Below are 24849 nucleotides of genomic sequence, written 5' to 3'. Positions count from 1 at the left end.
CAGAGTTTTAAGTGAGTAATAGCTGAGGATGAGCCTGACTTGGTCTGGCCTGTTTTACAATTCTCGAGTCACTTACGTCAAGACCTGATAAGAACAGAGGACAACTTAGGGACAAAAACATTTCAAAAACTAAAGTGTAATCTTGGACACCTAAATATATATTCAATCCCTGATGCTGCAAACAGTTCAGCTCCTCTTTAACTTTAAGCATGAAAGTAGTTCCACTGACTTCTAAGCAGGTAATTTTAAATAATGCTTGACACAGGAGCAGGACCTGTTATGCTAAAATGAATTCTAAGATTTATTTTTTTTTTTAAGAGAGAGTTTTAAAAAGCAGGTGATAGATACGGCTAAGTATCTAAATTTAAACATTCTGGCCTCCGCTTTAGAATTTAAAAATAATTTTCAATTGGAGAAATTTAATGAGTGTAACAAAACCCCTCTAGTGTGCTAGACTATTAAATCATAGCTTGGCCCGAACAGAAATTTTACATTATGAAACCTAGTTTTAATTTTAGCAGCGTAGCTTGTGAAAATTAAGCTGAGGAGGAAAACAGGAAAACATTTAAGTAGTGCTTACTGATTGGTAGATTTGCCTGCTACTGGTTTAATTTAGCTGTGCTATCAACCCCACAGGAAGAAAGATTGATTTTCAGCGTGCATATGACCTGATTTATCCTTTTAAGCCGGTGTTTGAAATGTGCCTGTGTTTGGGAAACTTTCTGCTTTTTCCAGTATTTCCTGCACTTTTCTGTAAAGATTGGTGGACTTGGCAGTGTTAGGTTTATGGTTGGACTCAATCCTGAAGGTCTTTTCCCACCTAAACAATTCTGTGATTCTAAGAATCTTCCTTGGCTGACTGAAAGCTCATTCCTGGAGCTAAGTGTTACGTGTTATGATGCTTTCACTTCAAGTCTTTGTGACAAGTGACAAACTAACCTATATTCTCCCTTCACTCCAGCAAGGATCTGCCCTTTTGCCCCAGAGTAGGAATGTTCTGGGTCCTCCATGCATGAGGTTATTAACATATCCATGCAATAAAATCTTCTTGGTTGTAACACAGCTTTCTAAGAGAAAGGATGAAAGCTTTGGTGCTGAAGACACTTAAAAGCAAGCTGAACCAGAAATTCTCAATGAAATCAATACTTCTGCATTTCAAATTGCAATGGCAGAGAAGGTGAGTTACTTCTCCCTCCTGGTTTCACCGGGGATAAAATTAATTTTCTTTCTAGCAGCTGCTGTGTTTTGAGTTCGGCAAGAATGATGCCGATCATGCATATTGTTTTAGTTGTTGCCAGGTGATGTTTTACATTAGTCAAGGACTTTTTCAGCTTCCCATGGAAGCTGAGAAGGAGTATAGACAGAACAGTGGAATGGCCAATACAATATTCCATAACAAACATCATGCTCAGTACCTAAAGAGAGGTTGGTTGGGGGGCAGGGATCCTCAATCACTGCTTAGGTCAGGCTGGGCAATCCACCACCAGGTGGACTGAGAGTGACTTGTGTTGTATTACTTTACTTTGTATATTGTTTTACCATTATTGTTATTTTCCTTTTCCCTTATTTTCTATTAAGCTGCCTTTATGTCAATCCACAAGGTTTGTGGGTGTTTTCGCCCCACACCCCTTTTCTCCCTCTTCTCCCTACCGTTCTGGGGAGGAAGGGGAGAAGTGAGCAGGTGGTTGCATGGTCCTAATTGCCAGCTGGGGTTAAACCATGACAGTCCCTTTAAATCAAAGTTCTTGAAATCGCTCGCCTTTCTGAATGCTTTGAAACCACAGAGTTTTAAGAGAAGAGGATTACACAGGCTTGTATTTCACAAGGGTTGTTCCTCCTCTATGGGCAGGGAAGGAATCATTAAGACTTCAACCTTCAAAATTTCATTACTTCAACCATGAAGTACAGAGTATTGCTCTTCTCTCAATTACGTCTTGGAAGACCCACTTTTGAAAGGGACCTAAAAAGCAGCTGACAAAGAACTGGGAGCTTTCTGGTATGGATTAGAGCGCCATGTTTTTACTTTCTACTGAACCTTAGTCAAAATGAACAAATTATTTGCTCCATTTTAGGAATAGGAAATCTCTGATATCTGATTTAAATTTGCCTTTAACTAAAGGGTATACAACACAAATAATCCTAAAATGACACACCTTCATTACTCAAGCAAGGCTGCCTCCTTCAGATTCAGGACTAACCATTCTTTCACATTGCTGGTTGCATTGGCAGGTAAGAAACTATTCCCATTTCAGTTTGCTCCGAGGTCTTCCGAACAAGTATCACCATTTTGCATTCACTGAAAGGCTTCATAGTTCCTTACAGAACTATACTGGACCAGACAACATGTGCATACAGAATAATTCCTGTGACACTGAGAGGACAGGTTCAGTACTTACGCTGTCCATGCCACGTCTTTAACAAGGCACGCAGTGGGCACAAGAAACAAGCCAAACCAGAAGTATCCACATCTTAACACCATTCCAGCCTGTGAAGAAAAACAAACAAATAAATAATGAATATTTTCAAGCCATTACATGTCAAGTGGTTCTTTACAAGGAAAAGGTAGAGTGATGGCATCAAACAGGTACTGCATCCATGGATCTGGGTGATGTTGAAATTCAGTGGTGGTGCTAAGTCTCATCAACTCTTAACAGAAAATAGGCCTATAATTAACAAACAGCAATGTAATTTCTCATTGCAATCATTCCTTAGTATCTCAAATTCCTTAGAAATTAAAAGAAAAAATAATCAAATGTTTTAACTAAATCCTCCAATGATATTGATTTGTGGCAGACACACCTTTCACTCATGGAGAAGTGCACTGTAAGTATATTTAGCTTGCACTTTCGACTATCTTTTGTGCCCTTTGCTTACTCTTTCTACCCACTGATCTAGATCTCTGAGCAGCATCAAACTGACAAGAAAAAAAATACATTTCTCTCTAAAACGTTTCAGCCATATTCCACTTAAATACAGCACTTCCTGTTCAAACTGTGCTGCCTGAAACCCAGGGTGGGAAAGATTCACTCCTGTCCCACAAATGGCTTTTTTTACAAACAAAGAGCTCAAAGTTTATATTTGCTTTTTTCTCATTGTTGTAGTACTTGAAGAAAAATCTTGGTAGGATTGGAGAAGGAAGATATCTGGAAACCCTGCAAGTCCCAGCATACACACGTAGTTATGGAACAAAGTTGACACAGAGCACTATTTACAGAAATGCTATTTTAGGTCATTAGAATCTTGTACAGATAAATTAATGGCGAGTAAGGCCCAGGGGTTTGCTACACAGAAGACTTGAGCTGACCTCACCATCTCCTGCATGCACACACACACACAGTTCCTGTAAGAATCATTTAAGTCCTGTTGTACGTAAGAAACAAAAAAGGTTGTAATTTTTTCTGTAAGGAGTCACATGCAGCACACAGATAAAACAGGGACTGAAATTCTCACCAGCATTTCCAGTGGCTAGCTGCATTTTGCTCTCTTGCCAATTATAGACACTGACATATCCCTTCCCCAAAAGCTTTACCTCTCAATGTTTCGTATGTCACGTATAATACACGCACACATGTATCTACCAACGTCCATGGGCGATGTCGCCGAAGGCAGGGAGGTCTATAGCCATGGACATTGAGCTAAAGCAGCTGTCCCACCAGTGTAACACAGGCTTGGCTGGCTCAGCTGTGCCTCACAGCTGTAGCACCCAAGAGAGCAGCAGCCTGCAACGCTGAAGCGTCAGGGCATTTTACAGACAAAGTTGAGCTACAGAGCACGGAAACAAACAAAACGTCTAGTATTCTTTGAAATACATTGTGAGAAGAAAAAATTTGTCATTATACCCTTTGTAAAACAAACGTGGTTGATCACAAGAGAAGGAATTTCCACCACTCACTGCAGCAAAGCTTTAAAAATGAGAAAAGCTGCCACATTCCACTGTCAGGACATCCACCAGTAGCACCCAACATCTTCTCTCGGTGTTGATCTCTGTTTAAAGTTGTCCACCTCCCAACCCGGTCATATTTAACAGCAACTTGCTGTTGGACTGCCAAGTAGCAAGTATTTCCAAAAGCATTTTTCACTTTTGCATGTGAAATCCTCCATGCCGTTGCTGGGCTGACAGATCCGTGGTAAATCTTGTACTGAAACCAAGAGCGAGCTAGACTGTGCTAAAACATTTACGGACACTTTGCCACCCACACAGACAGTAAGCAAACACATTCCAGTCCCAGAATCAGCTCTCAGTTATTTGTGAGCCCTCATGCCTACTTTTGCATGAGAATGCCAGAAGCATACGGGCAGTTTTGATCTATCCTTATTTAAGGAAAAGGATGCGCAGGAATAAGAGGGAAATCTTAACTTTATTGTTAGCCAAAGAATGAACTGTAATAACAGAGTGGCAAAACTTAATGAGATTTATCCTCATGCTTTGCTTTTCTTTGGCTGTGACCCTGCAAGTGCTAACAGTCTAACGGCATCAGCATTTCCACTGACCACCCTTCCATTGCCTCTGCTACTAAAGGCTAAAAAAGGGCCATAGTAGTCTATATGCATTTTCTGCTATTTTTGCTTCAAATATTTTATGTTCCACTTTTTGTTTTTCTAGCCAAAAGCAATTCAACACACTTTCAAAATGCAGAAAAATCTGAGTATGTGTTCAGTAGAAGTTTAAATGCTATTATTGTTGTTATACATGTTGACATCTCAACCAATGGCTATGAATTTGGACATCTCACATGTTAAGCTCGACAACAAAAAAATGTCAAGCCAAATACCATTGGCCTGCAATTATACCTTTTACTCAAGCATTATTCTGTCCAAAAACTCCACCATAACAGTAAAACTATTCATCACATCTGAACCCTGTGAGACACTAACTTTACTACTGGCAATCCTTTTTCCATACAAGCCTCTCCAAGATTTTACTCCATTCCTGAGGTCATCTGGAAGATTTCTTCCCTGCTCATCTCTCTTTTCCTCTTGGAGTTACATGACTGCTACACTGCATGAGAGCAGACTCGTTTGCTGTGCATGCACAGCTCTGCCTCTGAACTCTGCCTCCTTTTCGGCAGGGTTACACCATCTGCTCACGGAACAGGAGCTCCCCAGCAGAGGAATCACTGGAAAACACCTAATGCATTCTGGGGACATCCACAGACAGCATTTTTAGGATATTCTACAACTTGTGGGATAGAGGGCTGGGGTTATGAACAGAAGCTATAGTAAGAACACCTATATATCGCAACAAAGCATTCCTCAGGCTCCACAGCTGTTGCTGTGCTCCATTCCAGTCATTCAGCTATTCATGACAGCAGTGCAGGCAGTGCTGCAATACACCTTCGGTGACATGTGGCATTTCCGTACCCAGTCCCAATGAGCAACACCCATCAGCTACCAGTTACCTCCCCCAGATAAGGAAAGCAAAGCTACCAAACAGAAATCACGGAATTGTCAGAGTTGGAAGGGACCTCTAGAGATCACCTAGTCCAACTCCCCTGCTAAAGCAAGGATTGCCTAGAACACATTTTTTTTTTCCTGGTTTAGGTCACGCAGAGAAGGAGAAACAGCTTGTTTTTCAAACAAATTCAAAATTTGACCAGCTCTGTCATCACACAGGCCCCACAATATACAAAGTCATTTTTTCTCTGTCTACTGATGTAAACATTAGTGACTAGAACATCCAAGGCCAACTACCAGAAATCATTCATCACACAGCACCCCCAAAACACTTGAGACTAATGGAAGTCCTCCTGCTGAAGACACTGCAGCTTAAACTGTTGCCATCAGTAGATGGTCTTCCAAGCACTGAGGCTGCAGCCACAGTAAAATAGCTCATTTTAGAGAAGTGATAATATTTGTTAAAATGAAAGAATGGAACTGGAAAAGAAAGCAAAAGCTTAACTCCAGTTATTTCTACTGAGAAACAAACAACTTGGATTCCAATACCGTTAACCTCTTGTAAACCAATTTTGTTAAGGGTAGGTACTTTCCTTTTTCTTTTAAACACAACTGAAAAAAAAAGTGATAGTCCTGCCCAGTCAGAATGACTAGGAAGATCTGCTCTGTACTATTATCTCAGAAAGCCCAGGTTAAGGGGCTTTTGGTTTTGTTTGGGGGTTTTTGTTGGATTTTTTTCTGTTTGTTTTAAATCAAGGATATGTTCTACATAAGCATATAAAATAAGGAATAGATTGTTTCAAAAAAATCTTAAATTGCAACAAGGAATAAATTTCAAACTCTTTTCTCCATTTCACTATTCTTCTTAGTATGCAAATAAGCATCATTCATAATTTTACTGTTCCACCAATAGGTGGTGCCACTATTTTCAACAACTTCCAAGGAGAACAACAAGGTCAGAAGTGCTCAGGGGTAGGAAGACAGATATCCAGACTGGGTTAGTATTCTTATCACAGCATGGTTTGACAACAACTGAGGACCAATAAATGATTCAGACCAACCAAACAAGGGTCTCAATCATCTTAGATCATTCAAGAAAAGAGAGACAAAATTTAAATTCATATTTTGAATAATTAAATCTCTTTATTACTTTATTTCCTCATATACCCGTGCATCCTAACTCTGATACAAAATGGACAGGAAAAGCGTAAGATCACGATCAGAAGAGCTGTCTTTGTACTTACAGTATGACAAAAATTACTACTGGAAGTGTGCCTGGATCCTGATCGTAGTTCTATCCACAAGGCATGGATAAGGACCCAATAAGCTGCTCAATTAGTTTCACACTCATACAAATTCCAGCTTTATACACTAGAGATCCAAGTCCAACCTGTGATCACAGGCAGGTCACTTTTGTCCTCACGAGTCAAACATGTATGATAGCACAGCACTGCCTTTGGCAGCACTTGGGAAAGGAAAAGACAGGGAGGGTATGGCCACATGATTATCACGAGGGATTCACATATGATAACAGCACAAGAAGTGTTCACTGCCATCATTGAGATACTATTGATCTAGACATCTATGGCACTGAAGGATCCAGTTGACAGCAGGCACATGGCAGGAGCTGCAGGTGCAGCTCTAGGACCCCTGGCCCTGCTGCTCCACCTGTACCTGTATTGTCCCAATAACCAAAGCAGAAAGCAGCGCATCACCAGCTTGCAGTTTAACCCCACCATAAGGTAGTCAACTGAGGTGCATGAAGTAGACATCTCTGCCAGTACCTCTCCTCCATCAGTTCTAGACCAGTGGCTTGGTCTGAGCACACCACTTCAGAAGGACTAAAGCTGGGGCAGGGGAATCCCAGATAGTCGCTCTGCTCCCATCCCACATGAGACAAGATATTTTGAAGCATGTTTGTTATTCAGTCAACAACGACAGTCTTCTTCCAAGCCTGCCTCCACCTCAGTCCACCGCTCTGAGGGTCTCGGTCTCAGCCATTTTCCCACTACTGACTTGGTACTGCTAGCTTGGGCAAACAATCCCTCTCCATCTGTCTTGAAGTCCCAGTGCCTCACATGGTGTATGGATAAATATACTATTCTCCATGAGAAGCTCAGGAATTAATGCTGGGACACATCACAGCAATGCTCCTACTTTACTCCGGATGTTCCCAGATTCCTGGGAAAGGTTGCCTTTCATTTGCCCTGCAGCAATAGGACTGATTCAGAAATTGCCTTAAAGGAAACTTTTTCAGTAGAAAGTTACACACACTCTACTCCAATCTTGAAATTGTTGCACTTTCAGTGATGTTACAGCTTTGCTGCAGGTTTTAGGTTGATTTTTTCTTTTTTAATGCTTTTCATGAGTAAATTTGAAGCCTAAATTCAGCAGGAAGAGGAACAGATTCTATGCATGAAGTAATTATCACAGACTATGAACAATACCACTGTGCAAACTCCCCTGCCAATATCTGATGCATTTATAGTTTACAGACCATTACCCAGCCCTGTTTTCCTTCAGAGAACTGCACTGTGCACCCTCTGCCTGCTCTGGGTCATCTTAAGACAGAATATGTCAATGACAGTACTGGGCAGTTTTCTTGTTTCAAAAGACCTGGAAGTTAAAGCTTGAAAGGGCAAAAATATTAAATTCTTAGCCAAGTGGCTGGATAGATCTTAAGGAGACATTGGACTTGCCACATACTAACACTGTAAGCACATAACCACGCAACAAGTGGAAGATACTGTGTCATATAGCAATCTATTTTTCATAAATTATTCCGAAGGCATCAGCTAGCAATGGCCTTCTCCCACTTTAAATGACAGAACAGCATTCGTTAGATTCAGTCAAAACCTCCTACTATTTCTATGGTTATTTGGAATGATCACTATCTCCACCCCATGCTGTTATATTGTGCAAAAACCACAAATTATAATTACTGTATAATATAAGATCCTTTAAGTGCTACAGATATCAGACCTACCTTAAAGACCAAATTCTTTAAAACCCAAGCGCAGAGAGATGACAGAGTTTGCTGATGGTCACACAAATCAATTGCAGAGCCGGGCAAACTGCCCAAGTCCCTCAATTAAATCATATTACACAGAGACTGAGCCTAGTGGAGCCCGAGTATGAAATACAATCAATATCCAAGAATGCAGTCTCAAGGATTTTCCTGTGCATGTTGGAACATAATCTAGCCTCAACATGAGTCGGTGCTTAAGAACTTTTTTCCCCAATATAACCGCAGCCAACTCCAGGCTGGACAGATTTACTAGATTCAGGGCTGACAGGTGTGATCAACAGATTTACCAGCTCCCTCTTCAACAAGCATCTTGGCTGGAAATGTGCCTAAAGAATATTCCCTTTGGGTTAGCGGCAAAGTGTTAGAAAATGAGGCAAAGGAATTTGATTTCCCCTCCTGCTTACACCGCTGGGAGTCAGGAGTACCTCAAATGAAATCAGTGGAGCTCTACCACTGAAGGGTTGGCTGGATATTTCCATGTCTGAAATAAAGATGTGCAATGTTTTCCATAATGTAAGAGCTTTCATTCTAAAATGACTCAGATGAAAACAATGACCTCACTGGCTGGCTGGATTTAACACAATGACACATTGGTCCAGTCTCAAACCTATTTCCTCCCCTCTCCCAGTCTCCACTCATACAGTTATATCCCCCTGAGAGCAGCAAAAGGAGGAAAGGAAAAAAAACCAACCCACCAGATACCTCACTTGGGTATTTTACCCCTTTTCCTCAGTTTTGCCAGTCATACTTAAAACCATATGGAAGTCTAGAGTAAGAAATCTATCCACTGTCTAGCTTCCATGACATAGTTGTCAAGCTTATTGGTAATTTTAATGTAATAACTGGATATAGACATAGGAAGGGGTGATGGGAGCCGTACTTTGAGCAAAAAGAAAAATGCCAACACAATATCATAAAGGCATATGTTTGACATTCCTAGAAAAGCCCAAGATACTTTGAGACATAGGTCTCAGGCAAGAAGCTTTTCATTAAAGAAGTTACTAGTTATGATGGTTAAAAATACAAGCCAAAGTACAGAAGGAAGGAACTTCTTCACTTTGAGAGTGGCAGAGCACTGGAACAGGCTGCCCAAAGAGGTGGTGGAGTTTGCCTCTGGAGACATTCAGAACTTGCCTGGACATGCTCCTGTGCAACCTGCTCTAGGTGGACCTGTTCTGACAGAGGGGTTGGACTAGATGATCTCCAGAGGTCCCTTCCAATCCCACATCATTCTGTGATTCTGTCAAAACCTCGAAAAATATAATGACAACTCAAAGACAACAAATAACTTGCTTGAAGTAATTTCATGATCATAGAATTCCAGGAATTGACAATACAAAGCTACAAAACCAAAAATTAGTATCTTCAAGGGGAAAAAACCTGCAAAACCAACACCACCTCACAAACACTGCCATGATTTTTGAGAAACTAGTTAGAGCTATAACACCATATGAGCACAGTGAAATCCTTGGATCTTTGACTCCCTTTCTTTTTCTTGTTAGGAACTCTTTTCCATAATGGAAGAATATAGCAATTTAGCAACTTATTTTTATTCTATTTCCTAATGTAATTTACAGAAATTAATATTTGATACATCAATGAATATATTATTGGCCAAGTGTCTCCCAAAGGGTGTTAATAAGCTCTCTTTTGTGTTAACTAAAAACATATTCTACATATGTAGCCTTGCCTGAGAAAAAAAATACTATATCTCATTACTTAATTAGTATACAACACTACCAATTAAACAAGGAGCCTGCCCATTTTACTCTCCATTATTAGTCTGATAGCAGAGAATTAAGAAAATTAATCAGATGGTGTTTTAATTTGATTTTATGGTTCACTGGCAGTGTAAACTCTGATGCAATTTCATACAGCCTATCATTACTTTTTCATTATTGGTTACATTAAGCTCAACAAAAAATGTAAATTAATGTTTCTTCCAAGTCATTTGGAGAAGATTATTGGTTAAAAATTAGTAGTAATATCATGCTCCACGTAAATAGACACAAATGTATTCCTGAAATTTTATTAGAGAGCACAGATCTCATTAGCCAAAGAACCTTCCCCTTAAAGTGGATAAAATACCTCAGTAAATATTTAGGTAGATGGCACCAGATGCTAATTATTCTTACTGGTTAAAACAATCCAAAAACATCATTCTGTATTAGTCTGAGCTCCCCCAACACAAATTAAAATTACTGAATAAAAGTCATTCCTTCCTCTACACAAATTCTTGTGGACCATGAACACCTTGTAAAAAAAACTGATGCAGAAGACACTGTTCATGGCATCACAGATTTATTTTTCCTCACTTGAATCAGGCTTGATACTACTCTGAATCATAAGATAGTTCAAATTTTCTGAGACGTCTCCAATTAGATGGTTATACAACACAAAATAATCTTATTTTCTTGCCATTTAAGGTGAACTCGCACTTGAGAATGTGGGAGAGTAAGCCTATAGGTAGCCACGTCCTGATGGGTGGTGACCTGCTGTAGCTTCACTGAGCCCAGGCAAAATATGTATGAAATTGTGCTTCCCAGAATGAAAGCAAAGTCAGTCCTAAAGACAATTTTTAGAGTCTTTGCAGTTTTTCCTTCCTTCCTCCTCAAACTGAACCAACACAGGCATGAATAGAAAGAACAAAGTAAATCTGAAACAGTAACTTTGATAGACCTGACAATGAATTAGTTTGTCATGTTCACTGTTTAATACACTTTCATATAAACATCTACTCTGCATATAAAAAGAAATGTATTCTTTACATTATGTTTCTCCTTTTGAAGTCATGTTCAGCATGTAACCACTCTTGTTTGGTGCCTATAACTTTCTCTGTGCAGGTTTTAATAGTAACCGCTCTTGCACAGTAGCTGCCCTTAGTTAATAACTGTGCCTCTATCATGAAAGCTGCAGGGCAAAAAAATTAAATTTTACAGAACCTACCTTTGAGTTTAAAACTCCAAGAGAGCAATTATGTTTAGCAGAAGCCATTCCTCGCCAGTGAAGATATAAGATATTTGTACAACCTGCCAAGTTATACCTACAAAGAAAATCAAAACCTTCACATTTCCTGTCTTTGTATGTTGAAATTTTCCAACTGTGATACTGCAACAGCACTGGCTTCCTCACACAGAACACATTTGTTTCAAGATACTCCCTCTGCCCCAGTATTAGCAAAGTAGCATCCCTGAATAAAAAGACACACTATCAAGAGCAGAAAGATCACTTTCAGGCACCCTGATCTTATTTCACCTTATGTCACAGTTTCATGGTATGAATTTGGGCATCCATCCTAACCTCAGAGAAAACACAGAAAATTTGGTCAACTTCACTGGAGTGTTTTGAAAATTTTTTAAACAACCATTTAAGTAGTATATTGAAAAATAGCTTTTTTATATAAGTATCAAATAACACTTCCCATGATTGTGTTGTGTGTGTGTGTTTGTGTTTTTTTTTAAATCACCGTTGAGGTCTACATTTATTCCTTTTCTATATGTTTTGTCACTGAGTATATCTTTGTGCCAAACATTTTTGTGCTTTTATAGGGCATCTTAAGAGGGCAGATTAAAAAAAGAAAACTTAAGTCACATTAACTAAGCTACACTATTAAGTACTTCAGGTAAGTATAATTAGGTATCTACCCACTTGCCTGATCTACCTCAACAATTTTGTCTACTGATTGAAGCTGCTGAGCAAAACTCGAGTCATACAGCACACACAACGATCTGGAATGGCCAGTGGCAGAACTTTCATCAATACTAGTTCAAATTAGATTCTGCAGGTTGTCCACGCATTTGGCAAATAAGTTGTCTTAGGCAAGACTGCTGCTCTCCAGAGCCCTGATGCAGTGATTTAGATGGGGCATGCAGACCCTGGTGTGTGCAGGCAGCTTCTCAGAAGGTACTGTGACTCTGCACATGGTTTGCTGCTTGCAGTGAGCTACAGCATTTGGACCCACAAATGGAAACCTCTGTGGTTTTTGGTATTTTGCTTATAAACTTACTTCCTAATATGGCGTGACATTATGTTTACCGGGATAACACTATTGCCTGTGTCTTACATATTGGAAATTCCTTAATAGCTCAAGATTTCCAGAAAATGGCTGATAATCATATAGCATCAATCAGATCTAGTCACTGCAAGACTCAGAGAAGTAGACCTTTTCCAGTTTTTTAAACTGGGGTCTAGGCTTATCACAAATGGGTACTTTTTCCCATAAAACCTTGGTTCTTTCCTTCATTTTCATTCCCAGAGCAATTTATTTCATTGCCTGAGCACATATGACCTCTTGATACAACCACCACATCTTTGTGCCTTCTATTATCACGTATGAGGCACATCTGCAATCACTCCCACCACACCTTCTTGCCAAAATCTGGAGATGCATCCTGTCTCTCCCTTCTTCCTTTCACCCTTTACCAAAATCTTAACAGCAGCACAATAGATGATAGTAATGATCTACATAAATTCTCTTGTCCGCATCACAAATCACAGCTACAGATGCATGCTCTGAATCTATAAAAAAACCCCTGGATTGCAGCCAAAAGTTAGCTTCCCAGCCAACAGAGATGCCTGACAAGCCTTGCAGGTACATGGTACAGAATCTGATGTCTGTAGGGAACACCTCATGCCATGGCAGATCATCTCCACTGCTCAGCCTTGTTCACCTTGTGCCAAAGGGCTGATTTCTGAGCATACCATGTTCAAAACACAAGAGCCAGAGACACTTCTACCAGGCTGGAGACAGTCCCAAAGCACACGTTTCCTTAATAGTGAAACATCAATAAAATGAAAAAATAACCACAAGTGCTAGTCCAAGGTGAAGAGGCTCTCCTGGACACCCATTCCCAGGGCAGGCAGCCCAACTGCCTCCTGCCTCCACACCCCTTCTCAGCAAGGTAGATCAGGCAGCCCTTCCGCCTGCAGCATGCAAGGTAGCACTATTTTTAAGAGACCCATACTGCCAGCTTCTTTGCTGGGAAGAACGCCGTAGAAGTACGATACCATTTAGCGCACTAACTTTATTTTATTATATTGATTTATGCTTTCCCCTTTAATTAAAAGGTACCAGGAAAACATTTGTTTTTGATTCGGATACTCAAACCCGCCGAGACTCATTTCAGCCGACTCCTCAGCGCGGGTCCAGCCGGCCCTGTCTGCATCTCCACAATGAATTACTTCCGCGAGTGCACAGACCGAAAGCCTCCCCGAATCCTTCCCCCTAATCCCCGACATCTGTTCTGCGTCCCGGCCGGGCCGCGGCGGGTCCCGCCAGCGCCTGCTGTCAGCGTGGCCGCAGATGAGTAAACACACCCGCGCCTGTGTCAGCCCGACGTGTGATTTCAGCTGAGAACTCCGGACGTGGAGCACGGTTCTCATTTAAAAGCATTCGTAACGTTGAGGAAACACCTGTTAAGAAACTATCCAAAATAAATTTACCATGAGTCTTTTAAGAAAGAGAAAAACTGTGATTGACAGCAGCAGTACAAGATCCGACAGCAGCAGAATTCAAAGCCCCATTACAAACCCTGACCAATTAAATACATAAACAGCACCATTTTTCATTTCAGGGTAACAGTTACTATTTCATTTCTCATCTTGCACTTAAAATAGGTGCTCTTCACACTGAAAGACTGATGTTTGACCTATTTTGACCCAGTTTATTTTCCTTTGTCTGCAAAAATCCTACAATGCCATGTTGTGTGGAGTTTTGAAAGAAACACTCCTATACAGTTACTCTTTAAAATCACATCAGTAGTGTATCATCATAGAATCATAGAAACATCTAGGTTGGAAGGGACCTTTAAGATCATCTTGTCCAACCATCAACCTAACACTGCCAAAGCCACCAATTAAACCATGTCCCTCGGCGCCACATCTACCCAGCTGTCAAATACCTCCAGGGATGCCAACTCCACCACTTCCCTGGACAGCCTGTTCCAATGCTTGACAACCTTTTCAGTGAAGAAATTGTTCTTAATATCCATCCTAAGCCTCCCCTGGCTCTACTTGAGGCCATTTCCTCTTGTCCTGTCACCTGTGACTTGGGAGAAGAGACCAACCGCCGCCTCGCTACAACCTCCCTTCAGGTAGTTGCAGAACAAGATAAGGTCTCCCCTCAGCCTCCTTTTCTCCAGGCTGAACAACTCCAGTTCCCTCGGCTGCTCCTCATAAGACTTGTGCTCACCATGAACAGTTCTTAAGTAATTTCTGCATGGCTAGTGAAAAAGGTGGATGGTGATACCCTGCTTAAAGCATGCAAGGTAGAGCAAAGGAAAAGCAGCAGTTTTAGAAATAACATTAAAATAGTAAAGGTATTGAGACCAAAGCTGTATCAGCTGTCATCAGAAACAAATCCTAAAGTCTTTCAAGTCTTTGAGTATCAAAGACAACTGGCATTTTAAAAAAAATTACCAACAGTCTTTTAATTTAAACCACTGTTTTCCCTCTTTACAGACTCTGGAGGTTTACCTAGAGTGATGGCAGGGACCTTCCCTGCGTCCCTGTGTACACATCTGATCAATGATCACACTGCAAGCCACTTAATAATGATCGTGGTATTTTTCAGGAACAGTTTAGCGACTTTGGAGCAGGGGTCACACTGATGTTCAAGTAGAACTAGAGCAAATATTTGCAATATTTTGCATTTCCCAGCTTCTTTCTATTCAGGGCTCTCTGGCAAGAACTATGCTGCTTACTAATTTGAGCATTACTTCACGCCTGTGAGGTAGGAGATTTTATTTCTCATACTGTAGGTAAGGAAAACCAACATTCGTAACAATTAAGACCACTTTCCCTACATCCCATGGCAGTTTTGGGCTAAGGGCAGGTGAAGCCAGCTCCAACAGCAACCATCTTAGGAGGCAGAATTCCAGCAGCACAAAGTGCCTGCAAGGGGGCTGTCCTGGTTTGAGACACCACCCTGGTACTGTGCCTACACCAGAGGAGAATAAGAAAAACTCTGGGCATGGCACAGCAGCCTGCACAATCAATCTCTTTGTCCAAGTCAGAATTCCTTAACAGATAACCTCTGCTTATTCAAATTTCCAAATTCTGGATGGGTCAGCTTGACTAAGCCTTTTATCAGAGCTTCAGAAAATAAGGTACCACAGGATAAGTAGGAAAGGTCCTAGCACAGGAGAGTAACCAATCAGATAATACAAAACCAACAACACAACTACAAATGCTGTGTTCTTAATGGAGAGAGATCATCAGGAGAGTCCTAAAGATATCTGTGCTATGATTTGGGACCAAATATGCATTACTTACATTGCATTGGCTGAAGGCTGCAGATAAAGCAGATACTGAGAGCATCAGGGAGAAAACATTTTTTTTCTCTGTCACGAAATGAAATCAATTGGTCAAGACTGAGAAGACACATAAAAGTGAGTGGCCTGGTCCCCTTGACACTGCACTGACTCCCACCCTTCTTAATTTTACATCTTTTAGATCCCCCCTGCTTTCTCTACCTTCTAGAACCCCCCCCCCCTCCATTGGTCTCACATTAAATTTTATAGTCTCACAATTTTGTGTTCATCCTTCAGGTGGTGACACTCTAGTGAGACCCATCAGGCTGGAAAGCCTGACTTGAGAAGATGAACAGAGTTGATAGTTCTCTCGGACAGTCACCAGCCTTATCAGGGATGTTGATTTCCAAAGACACACACTGGCAAAAAGCATCTGATCCATTTCTTCTAATGTACTGAGCACATATAAGGTCTTTTGCATAGGTGCCTAACAGACATTCCGGTGTATAATCCATTATCTCAAAATGGTGACCGTGTGGTAATTACACACTACTCTCTCCCTCCCTCTCAGATGGAGGAAACTAAGGACCTATGCATGTAAGAGCTGGGATTTAACTAACTCCTCTCACAGCGAGAAAGGTAGCTGCCAGTCTCATTTATACTTAAATTCATTACAGGAGTTCTTCAAAGCTCTTTAGTTTACTTTACTTGTCTGTTAAGCAAAATGAATGTATATTTCAATCAAGAAGTGAAAGGGAGAAAGGTAACTCAATGCAGACACCCATTATGTAGAGCTCCTTAAAGAACATTTTAGCAGATGAAAACCAACACGATAGTGCCAGGCTCCTTCCAAAATGACAAACTTTCAGCCCACAAAGCCACACGCTGTGGCCAGCTTGGACCTTCCTGTTGACCTTGTACTGCACAGTGAGGCTTCGCAGTCCCTCCCAGGGAACTATTCCCTTTTCCAAAGCACAGAAGTGAGCACAGCTGCAGAGATACAGTCTGGGGTAAATATTCAAAAGAATATCCATTGTATCACCCCCTCCTTTAAAACACATTTTCCAACATGGCTGGGGCCAGCCTGATATGAAAAGGGGTGGTTTGGAGCACATTCTGAGCCCCCAGCACAAAAAAAGTCCCTTCCTCCCCTCCTTCGGGTACAGCCACACACGGAGGAAGAGAAGGATGCTGAGAATCTGGGCTGTGCAGAAAAATGCTCACAAAACAAATCCCACTACCATACATAATTGAGTAATCCAGACTTTGGCTTACTCAGGTTTATGAGAACCAAAACGGCATTTTAAATGCTTATTTTTTGCTCTCCTTTAAGTTTAATTAAGCTTGCCTTAGGCTCACAAGCCTATTGAATTTGAGACTTATTTTTAAGGTAACTGACCTGGAGACTTTTCCTGCCTGTTCTGCCCTTAAAGTATGCCCCAAGTTTGTTCAACTCTCTTTTACTGTTTTACCACAGGCTTGACAGCAACATGGAAATCATATCAGAGGAAAAGATACTTTTTTTTTTTTTAAACTAGCTGATAAACATTAGAAACACCAAATAGTTTCAGCCTCACTTGTAGACTGAAGAGGTCCTCCCGCCAGGCTCAAGATTAGGTGAGACAGGAGTCTTTACTTATAGGTTATGCTCTCCTGTTTCTCTCTCGGCTCTGAAATCAGGGCTTTTTGAAAGGGCTCCTGGCTCCCATAATAAGCCCATTTGCTACAGGCAGCAGAAGCATTATCAAAGACCTCATTACAGTTGTCAAAAGCTGGAGCTATTCTGCAACTGACAGGAAAAATGTGGGTTTGCAATGCCAACAAATGCATCCAATGGCTTCTTGAGTCTCCAAACAGGCCAGGAATTTGCCAGGAAAAAAAAAAAAAATCCAGAATATTTATGTTAAACCTCCCCCTTCCAAAAAAATGCTTAAAACAGCAGGAAAGTATTGTTGAAACAGAAAAGATTGCTGAACTCCAGTATAGCAACAAGGTAGCACCATGCTAATCAAGTCACTCTGCTTTTGCACAAGCAAAAAGGATTATAAACCTGTGCAGCAGGAAAAAAAAAAAAAAAAAGATTCAAACAGGGTTCTGAAGCCAAATGTTTCAACAAGGGAAGCATCGAAAACATTTTTGTGTGCTGTTATTACATTCTAGGTCATTAATGAAACAATCCAAGCGAAAAAAAATAAACATAAAGGCAGTGCAGTGTGGAAAGGAAGATATAGCTAGAGGAAGATGCAGAGTGCCAATTCCCTCTTAATGGTTCAGATTCATTCAGATGGGATATGGTCATAAAGCTCTAGGGATTCACACATCCCTGCCTCTATTCAAGGCACTAATAACCAATCAGTAGTTTAGATAAGACTCTATAAATATTTAAAATTTTTAATCTTTCGAGTGCCAAGAATAACATTTCCCATCATGTCCTTGCCTTTCCCACAGCAACAATGATGAGATTTCTCATCTGGCATTGCTGGCACCAGCACAACATCAGGTGGTTTTAGTAGTGGCAGTCAATTAACTTAAAAAGTTACATCTAATTGATCCATTTCCTGCTCTGATAAACAATTGTAAACAAATACTTTTCTTCAAAGGAAGAGCTTTGTTCACAAATTAAAAAAGGAAAGGGGCCATCTGAATCATGCTAGCTATGGCTGTGTCAGGGGTTTTATTATAAACACTATTTTTAGGGCTCTAAATGAGTGATGTGACATGAAGTATAACGAGCCAAATTCTTCCCCAGTTGAACATGACAGTGGTGCTTCCTCATATAACAATCTCTGCCTTTTTTTAACCTCTTCTGTGTTACTGACAGCAGTGCGTGTGTGTGTATTTACATTGGTTTGATTTTCCTAACCTGTTTTTAGCCTTTCTACTTTATGCTAATTTTTGGCCCAGGAAGCTCACTTCCTTCCCCCTTCACTTATGCTTTAGTCAGGTTCAGTGTCTGATTCCTGCATTTCTGAACACCAGCTCAAGCAGAACACCAAAAGCCAAATCACTTCTATTTCTCTCTGTAATTCCCATTACAGACAGACACCCCACCCCCAATTTTGATAAACATGCATTTTGTGGACCTTTTCCAAACCTTTCAAAATGTAGCCAGGGAGAATTTTCAATGTTAAGCTAAGGCTTTTAAGCTGATTTGAAAAAGGCCACAACACACAGAGTTACTTGCGATATGTCATCTCCTCCACAACCTTTACTGAGAATCCATGCTACCAGCTACACTTCACCCTGCCCATTCCCCACCAACCATAATTCTGTTTCCTTATCCACAGAATGGAAATTGTGATACAATGATCATATACATATTTGCCTGCTTCTAAATTATTTCAGATCCAATGATTAACCGTGCTGCAAAAACTGCTTAATTATTTTTGCTATTACTATATTCTCCTCTGGCACAGGGCCAGAAATTCTTAAATTTAGGGGATTAAAATTGCCACTGTCATTTCATTAGCAAAAGCATTTGTTAAAGTAATTAGGAAAGGGCCGTATGTTGTATTTGTAATTTTGATATGGTCACATATCTCAGTGCAGGAGTTCAAGCCTACTTTTATTAAAACACTCTATTCACATGTCATTTGAGCAAAGAGATCAAGTGATTGATTTCTACACACTGTCAGCTGCTATATCTGTTTTGACAGATTCAGGGTGTTTCCACATCCAATTGCCCTAACATAGTTACAGTCTAAGACAGCTATTATCAGGCCAATAAAGTTCTGAAACTGATCCTAGCACCATGTATTGCTTACATGTTTTCAGGAGTTAGGTGCCTTCCGTTAATTTTCTGGTCCAGAAATCCTGGGTTTTACCTGACACAGTTCTAAAGACAGGAAATCAAACCCAAATACAAACTGGCAAACTAAACCATATAACCCGACCCTGTGTCCCCTTTGGCAATCAAGTTCCAGGGCATGCTCATAGGAACAAGGTTTTGCCTGTAAGCCTGAAAACATCACATCCAAGCTATTTTACCAAGCAGCAAAAAAACCCCTGCATTTTAGTTACTAACCCAAGAGCTCAAGTACGACAGTTCAGGACTAACACTGTCTGAAACTGTAAGTTCTGGACATTCAATACCTCAAAAGTCTCAAAACAAAATAGCTGCTTACAAAACAAGTTATTCTCTGCAAAGGGAATTCAGAACAGAATAAAGATAAAAGCATACTTATATATATGCACACATAGAGAATCAATTATGAAGGTCATCAGAACTGGTCATCAGAAAAGTAAGCAGTGAAAAATAATGAAAAAAAGAATTGAGACATTAAAATAATTTGCAGACATCAATCAACTCCAGGAAAATAATCTAGTAACATGACTCAGTGCCTTTCACTTGACTGACAGTCAACTGCAAATGAGAGGACTCACTGTCAGGTCAGAAGAAGGTAGGACAGTACCATCATGTCATGACAATAGTAACATTCCTTAGAGGAAAAAAAAACAGGAAAGTGTAACATAGGGGAGCTCACGTACTGAAAGGAACTGGTAAATGAAAGGGGAGCAAACCTGGAGCTCTTCAAGGCTAAACCAAAAATTCAGAAAGTCCAGAAGACGGCTGCTTTACCTCCTTCAGAGACATCACTGCTCTCAAACCCTGGCAAAGCTTCTACTGTTGAAAACATATCAATCTTGAGTTCAGTCCCACTGACAGAATTCAGGTTTTCCTAACCTTTTCTTACTTGGGGCAGACTTGAACACTTGCTTAGATGTCAGCGTGACACGGGTAGGCTTCCTGGTTAGACCCATCTACAACACAGTTAATAGTGTTGTATGGAAAAGCTCAAAGAAAATGTAAATTAGCACATTCCAGCAGTAGAAGCTGATCATGAGTTCATCTGTTCAACTAGTGTGATGTACCTGAAAGTAGGAGAAATACCAAGAAAGTGTTGCTTGGGGAGTCCGGGCTGCTTAGGGTCTTTCCTGCCATATTTGCAGTTGAGCGCCCTAGAAGCAAATTCCCCCTCTGACAGACCCTTCTCCAGAGTGCCCCTCCAACTGATGACACATGTCATTATTCCCCCAGGACTGCCTTAATTCTTGTAGCACTCAGAACAACTTCACATATGTCAGGGAACTAAAAAATTAACATGTTTCCAACCTTTTAATTTTAAAGTTATAAATGGAAAAACAAATACCAAACACAATAGCTCTATTTTCAGCTAAAAGAATGACACCCTTCTGACTCAAGACACCATAAGAACCTGTAGATCTTTTTTATCAGATTGAATAGAAAGAGGTAGACTTCTACAAATAAAACCCACGCAAGAATCAGTGTATGCACCTGAATGCTGATGCAGGGGTACCATTGAGTTTGAGGGTGCATCTGGGCCATGTTCCAAGTTCATACTCAGAGAAGACACGAATGTGCAGGCGACATTTCCTATATTCTAGTTTTCATGGAAAAGAAATGCTGGTGCCTGGGCTGGAATGGAGCCATAGTTTATTTCAACATGTTCCTAACCTGGATAGTCAGGGTTCTCGGCAGAGCACTTCCAAGAGCCCGTTTAGACACAGTCAGTGAAATCAAAGAACAGTGGAAAGTCACAAGGCTGCATTCGGATCAAACTGGGGTAGCTCTTGCTGTTCTCATTCTTGGCTCAGCACTTTGGACTTTACATAACAGATAGAGTGGGACTTAAAAATTTCCTAATGTAGGATTAAAGTTAATTTGGATGCCATTAAGGCAGAAAATACGTTCTATTTTGACTGTCATGATAAAGACTGAAATTAAAAAACACTGCCTAGGATACATACAACAATTACAGTGTGGAAAAGTAATTAATCTTAGTAACCCAGAGGGAAAAAAAATATAAAAGGAAACAATAAAAGAAATTAACATAAGCAATCAAATAACTGGAAGTGCTGCATAAAAGAAATGGTCTAGAAGGATATTTATAAATTACTCCCCTTTCTCAGAGGGCAACTAAATACCACACTTCTGAAAAAAATGAAAAAGCAGTCAGATGCTGAAACAGATGTATTATGAAGAGAGCTAAAGCTAAGAAACTCCTCATCTACAGCTTAAGGGAACAGAAGGAAGTAAATTACAGGTATTAAAAATGCAAAACCAGAATTTCAGCATAAAAGCTAGAGGAGCTGCTGGATGGAACTGGACAGCAGGGCTGGGGGAGTTCCTGGCAAGCCTGGATGCTTCCTGGTACAAAGATCCTGTGGAGAGATATCAGTGAGGCTAAGAGCCCACAGAGCTTGAAAGGCCAGCAGAGGAAGAGGAGTCAGAGAGGCAATTAAACTAATGCAAACACAAAAAGCCCCAAGACCACACAGGTTTTCTGTAGAGCTTTATAGCAGAGGACCCGGCACACGAGGTACACAATCTCTACCCACTCTGACATATCTAGAAAGTGCAGCGGCTCCCAAAACCAGAAGCGAGGCCAGACTAGTGGTGCAAAAATACACAGACTGCTACGAATCCTGCACAAACCAATCTTGTCTCTGAGGGGGAAGGAAAAAAAACAACAAACCTCTTTAAAAAAAAAATAAAAAGCCCTCCCCAGAAGAGCAATAACCACCCTTCCACAGTCTGTATGGTTTAAGTAATGAAGCTTCCTGTGGAACAAGTACTAAGTCTCAGGCATGAGGAACCAGAAGCCTTGTGAGCGCAGACACAAACGGGTAGCAGGGCATGTGTAGCATGGAGCTAAACAGCCCAACACATCTACTGAGTTCCAGACCAGCACTGGCTTCTAACCCTATGCTGCTGGTAAACCCACAGCTGCACTACCCAACCGTACATAGATATGGTACGTGGGGACGCTGCACAAACACGTGGTTGCTCTCTTTTCGGAAAAGTGACCTTTTGCAAAAACCTCTGTTCTAAGATGGGCTTTAGAAACAATATAAGGATATGCATAACCATACTAGACACCCACCACCTACATCCCCCAAAATCAGCAGAGTGAACTCCACAGAAGCGAGGAAGACACAGGTGTCCCTGATTTCTCCTTTGTTATTCACTTTTAATGAATTCCTGTTAAAAAGAAAAAACAAAACAAGAACAACCGGCTCCTACCAAAACATCCAGTTACAGTGTAGCAAAATGTACCACTGATGAAAAAGAACATAAGCTGGAAGAATTTTAGTGACACAAAGTTGTAAGGTTTCCAGTTCTACTATGATTTTAAGTACAAGGAATAAAAAGCTCCAACACAGACTGGAGTTTGTGTGGTCTGAACTAATCTAGTATGTACTGCTCATAACCTCAGTCAGCTAGATGAAATTAGTTTTCCTCTTATTATTTTGAAAAGATTTGTAGGATTAAAAAAGGCTACTTTTTTTTGGCCATGGACTACAGTAAGGGTTAAAGCAAACAGATTGCTAAAAATTTCACTGAATTTCACTGAATTTTTAGAGTTGGAAGGGACCATAGAGATCATCTAGTCCAACTCTGCTGCTGAAGCAGGATTGCCTAGAGCATGTTAAAGTGTGTTACTCAGGATTTGCTCTTCTGATTTGATATATATCAGGACAATTACCAAAAAGCATTCTAGACATCACTCAAAATGGAATAATCAGATTCTGCTCTACGAGCAAGTAAACTTCTAAGAACAATTATGGATACTGACAGCTTCCTTTGGAAAGACAGGATAACAATGCCTACCAAAAGGCAACTGGATGGCAAAACTCTGATTACCAGCTCCTGGGAATTTTGCTGACCATAAGTTTTGAAGCAGGGGTTAAACAATAGGATGTTTATTCCATCCCCAAGTATCCGAGTTGATGCAAAAAGGGAATTATCAGGGAAACGCACATCCTTCATATGTAGGATTTGTTACAGAGAAGAGATGCGTCCTGGGTCTACTAAATCCGGGAGACCTCACCCTTGCCATCACACTACTAGGGCATATAATGCACAGGACACTAAACCAACTCTTCTGAAGTGATAAAGCATTAAAAATGAGTATCAAAGATATCATAATATTAAAATGCCAAATTGACTTCCCATTAATCTGTCATAAATTTTCAGTTATAGGTAACTTCCAACTGGAAGCTATCTTGCTGCTCACCAAACTCACATCAGCAGTGAAGTGTCATTTCTAGTACACATTTATGAAGCCTTTTCCAAAAGCTGCAAAGTGCTCTGCCCTGACTCCAGTTGCTCATGGTGCACCATTTTCTGTGTGCAGACATTTTCTGTATTTTTCAATATGAAATTACTGTCAGTTTGTCACCTCATGAAAATATGAATATCCTCCTTCCAAAGCAATTAGTGCTTTTTTTTTTTTTTTTTTTTTTTCCTCTGGCCCTACTGCTGCTACTATTACTGGAAAGTTGTCCTGGAATTTCCTCACCCTAGAAAGCAGCTCTTCACAAGTACTCTTCAACTGAACTTTATACAGGGCTTGTTTAGATCCCTTTGCATAAACATCACCCTTTAGCATTAATAATGCATTCCCTTATTTGGTGCCCCATTCCCAGACATGTATTTTAGGTAGAACTAATAATAGTAAAACTGTATTTTAAGTAGTATTTCTCCCCCCATGCTTGCTCTCTTGCAACGTACAAGGCAAATTCTTAGTGCCTTCTGCTTTCCTTAAGCATTTGAGTAGTAACCTTCTGCAGCCTTTGAATTAACTTTTCTTTCATGAGAGTGCCCAGAACCATGAACAGTATTATAAACTGAAAAAGTTAACACTTTCTTCTGGAAAACTTTTTTTCAGAGTTAACTGAGTGGCGACAACATTGGATGTGATATTTTCAAAGGCAATAGGCTTATTGGACAGTTTGTTTTATCATGAAGGAATAAATCTGCAGCAAAAGCGATCACATCCTTTGGTGGAAATCTACAGTTCCAAAAGCAGCTTTACTTCCTGTATTTCCCCCATCATCTTGATTGAAAACCACCAAGAACACCAGTTCCACAGAAAGGTTAAGGAGAAAGCAAATGGTGATGCTCAGAAGATGGGCACATCAGGGATATTAGCACTGGGTTAAGATCTCACAGAGGGGGAGTAGAGAGGAAACATTTAGGGGCTCAATAAACATCAACCTGGCTGGCTGGCAGAAAGCAGAGACCTTCCTCTCTGTGGATGCAATGAAGACAAAGCCACAAACTGCACTCTTAGCTAAACTGGGAGATAAAATCTCTAACTCCAGTGAAAGGTGTTAAATAAAATGTAGTGTGAAAATCCAGCCAACTCAGCT

General features: G+C 40.5%; 1 protein-coding gene across 2 annotated transcripts in view; it reads right to left on the bottom strand.

Moving 5' to 3' along the window:
• ATP8A2 (ATPase, aminophospholipid transporter, class I, type 8A, member 2) overlaps positions 1-24849 on the bottom strand; it is a 310676-nt gene that overhangs the window by 35600 nt on the left and 250227 nt on the right. For both annotated transcript variants that reach the window (XM_014966066.1, XM_014966067.1), the window contains one exon: positions 2397-2485. In XM_014966066.1, coding sequence (XP_014821552.1) covers positions 2397-2485 — 89 coding nt within the window. The remainder of the gene's footprint in view (positions 1-2396; positions 2486-24849) is intronic.

The sequence above is a fragment of the Calidris pugnax genome, unplaced genomic scaffold (assembly GCF_001431845.1).
Source record: "Calidris pugnax isolate Ruff unplaced genomic scaffold, ASM143184v1 scaffold20, whole genome shotgun sequence".
NCBI lineage: Eukaryota > Metazoa > Chordata > Aves > Charadriiformes > Scolopacidae > Calidris > Calidris pugnax.
Note: the sequence above shows the minus strand (reverse complement) of the source record. Positions and strands in the feature narration are given on the sequence as shown.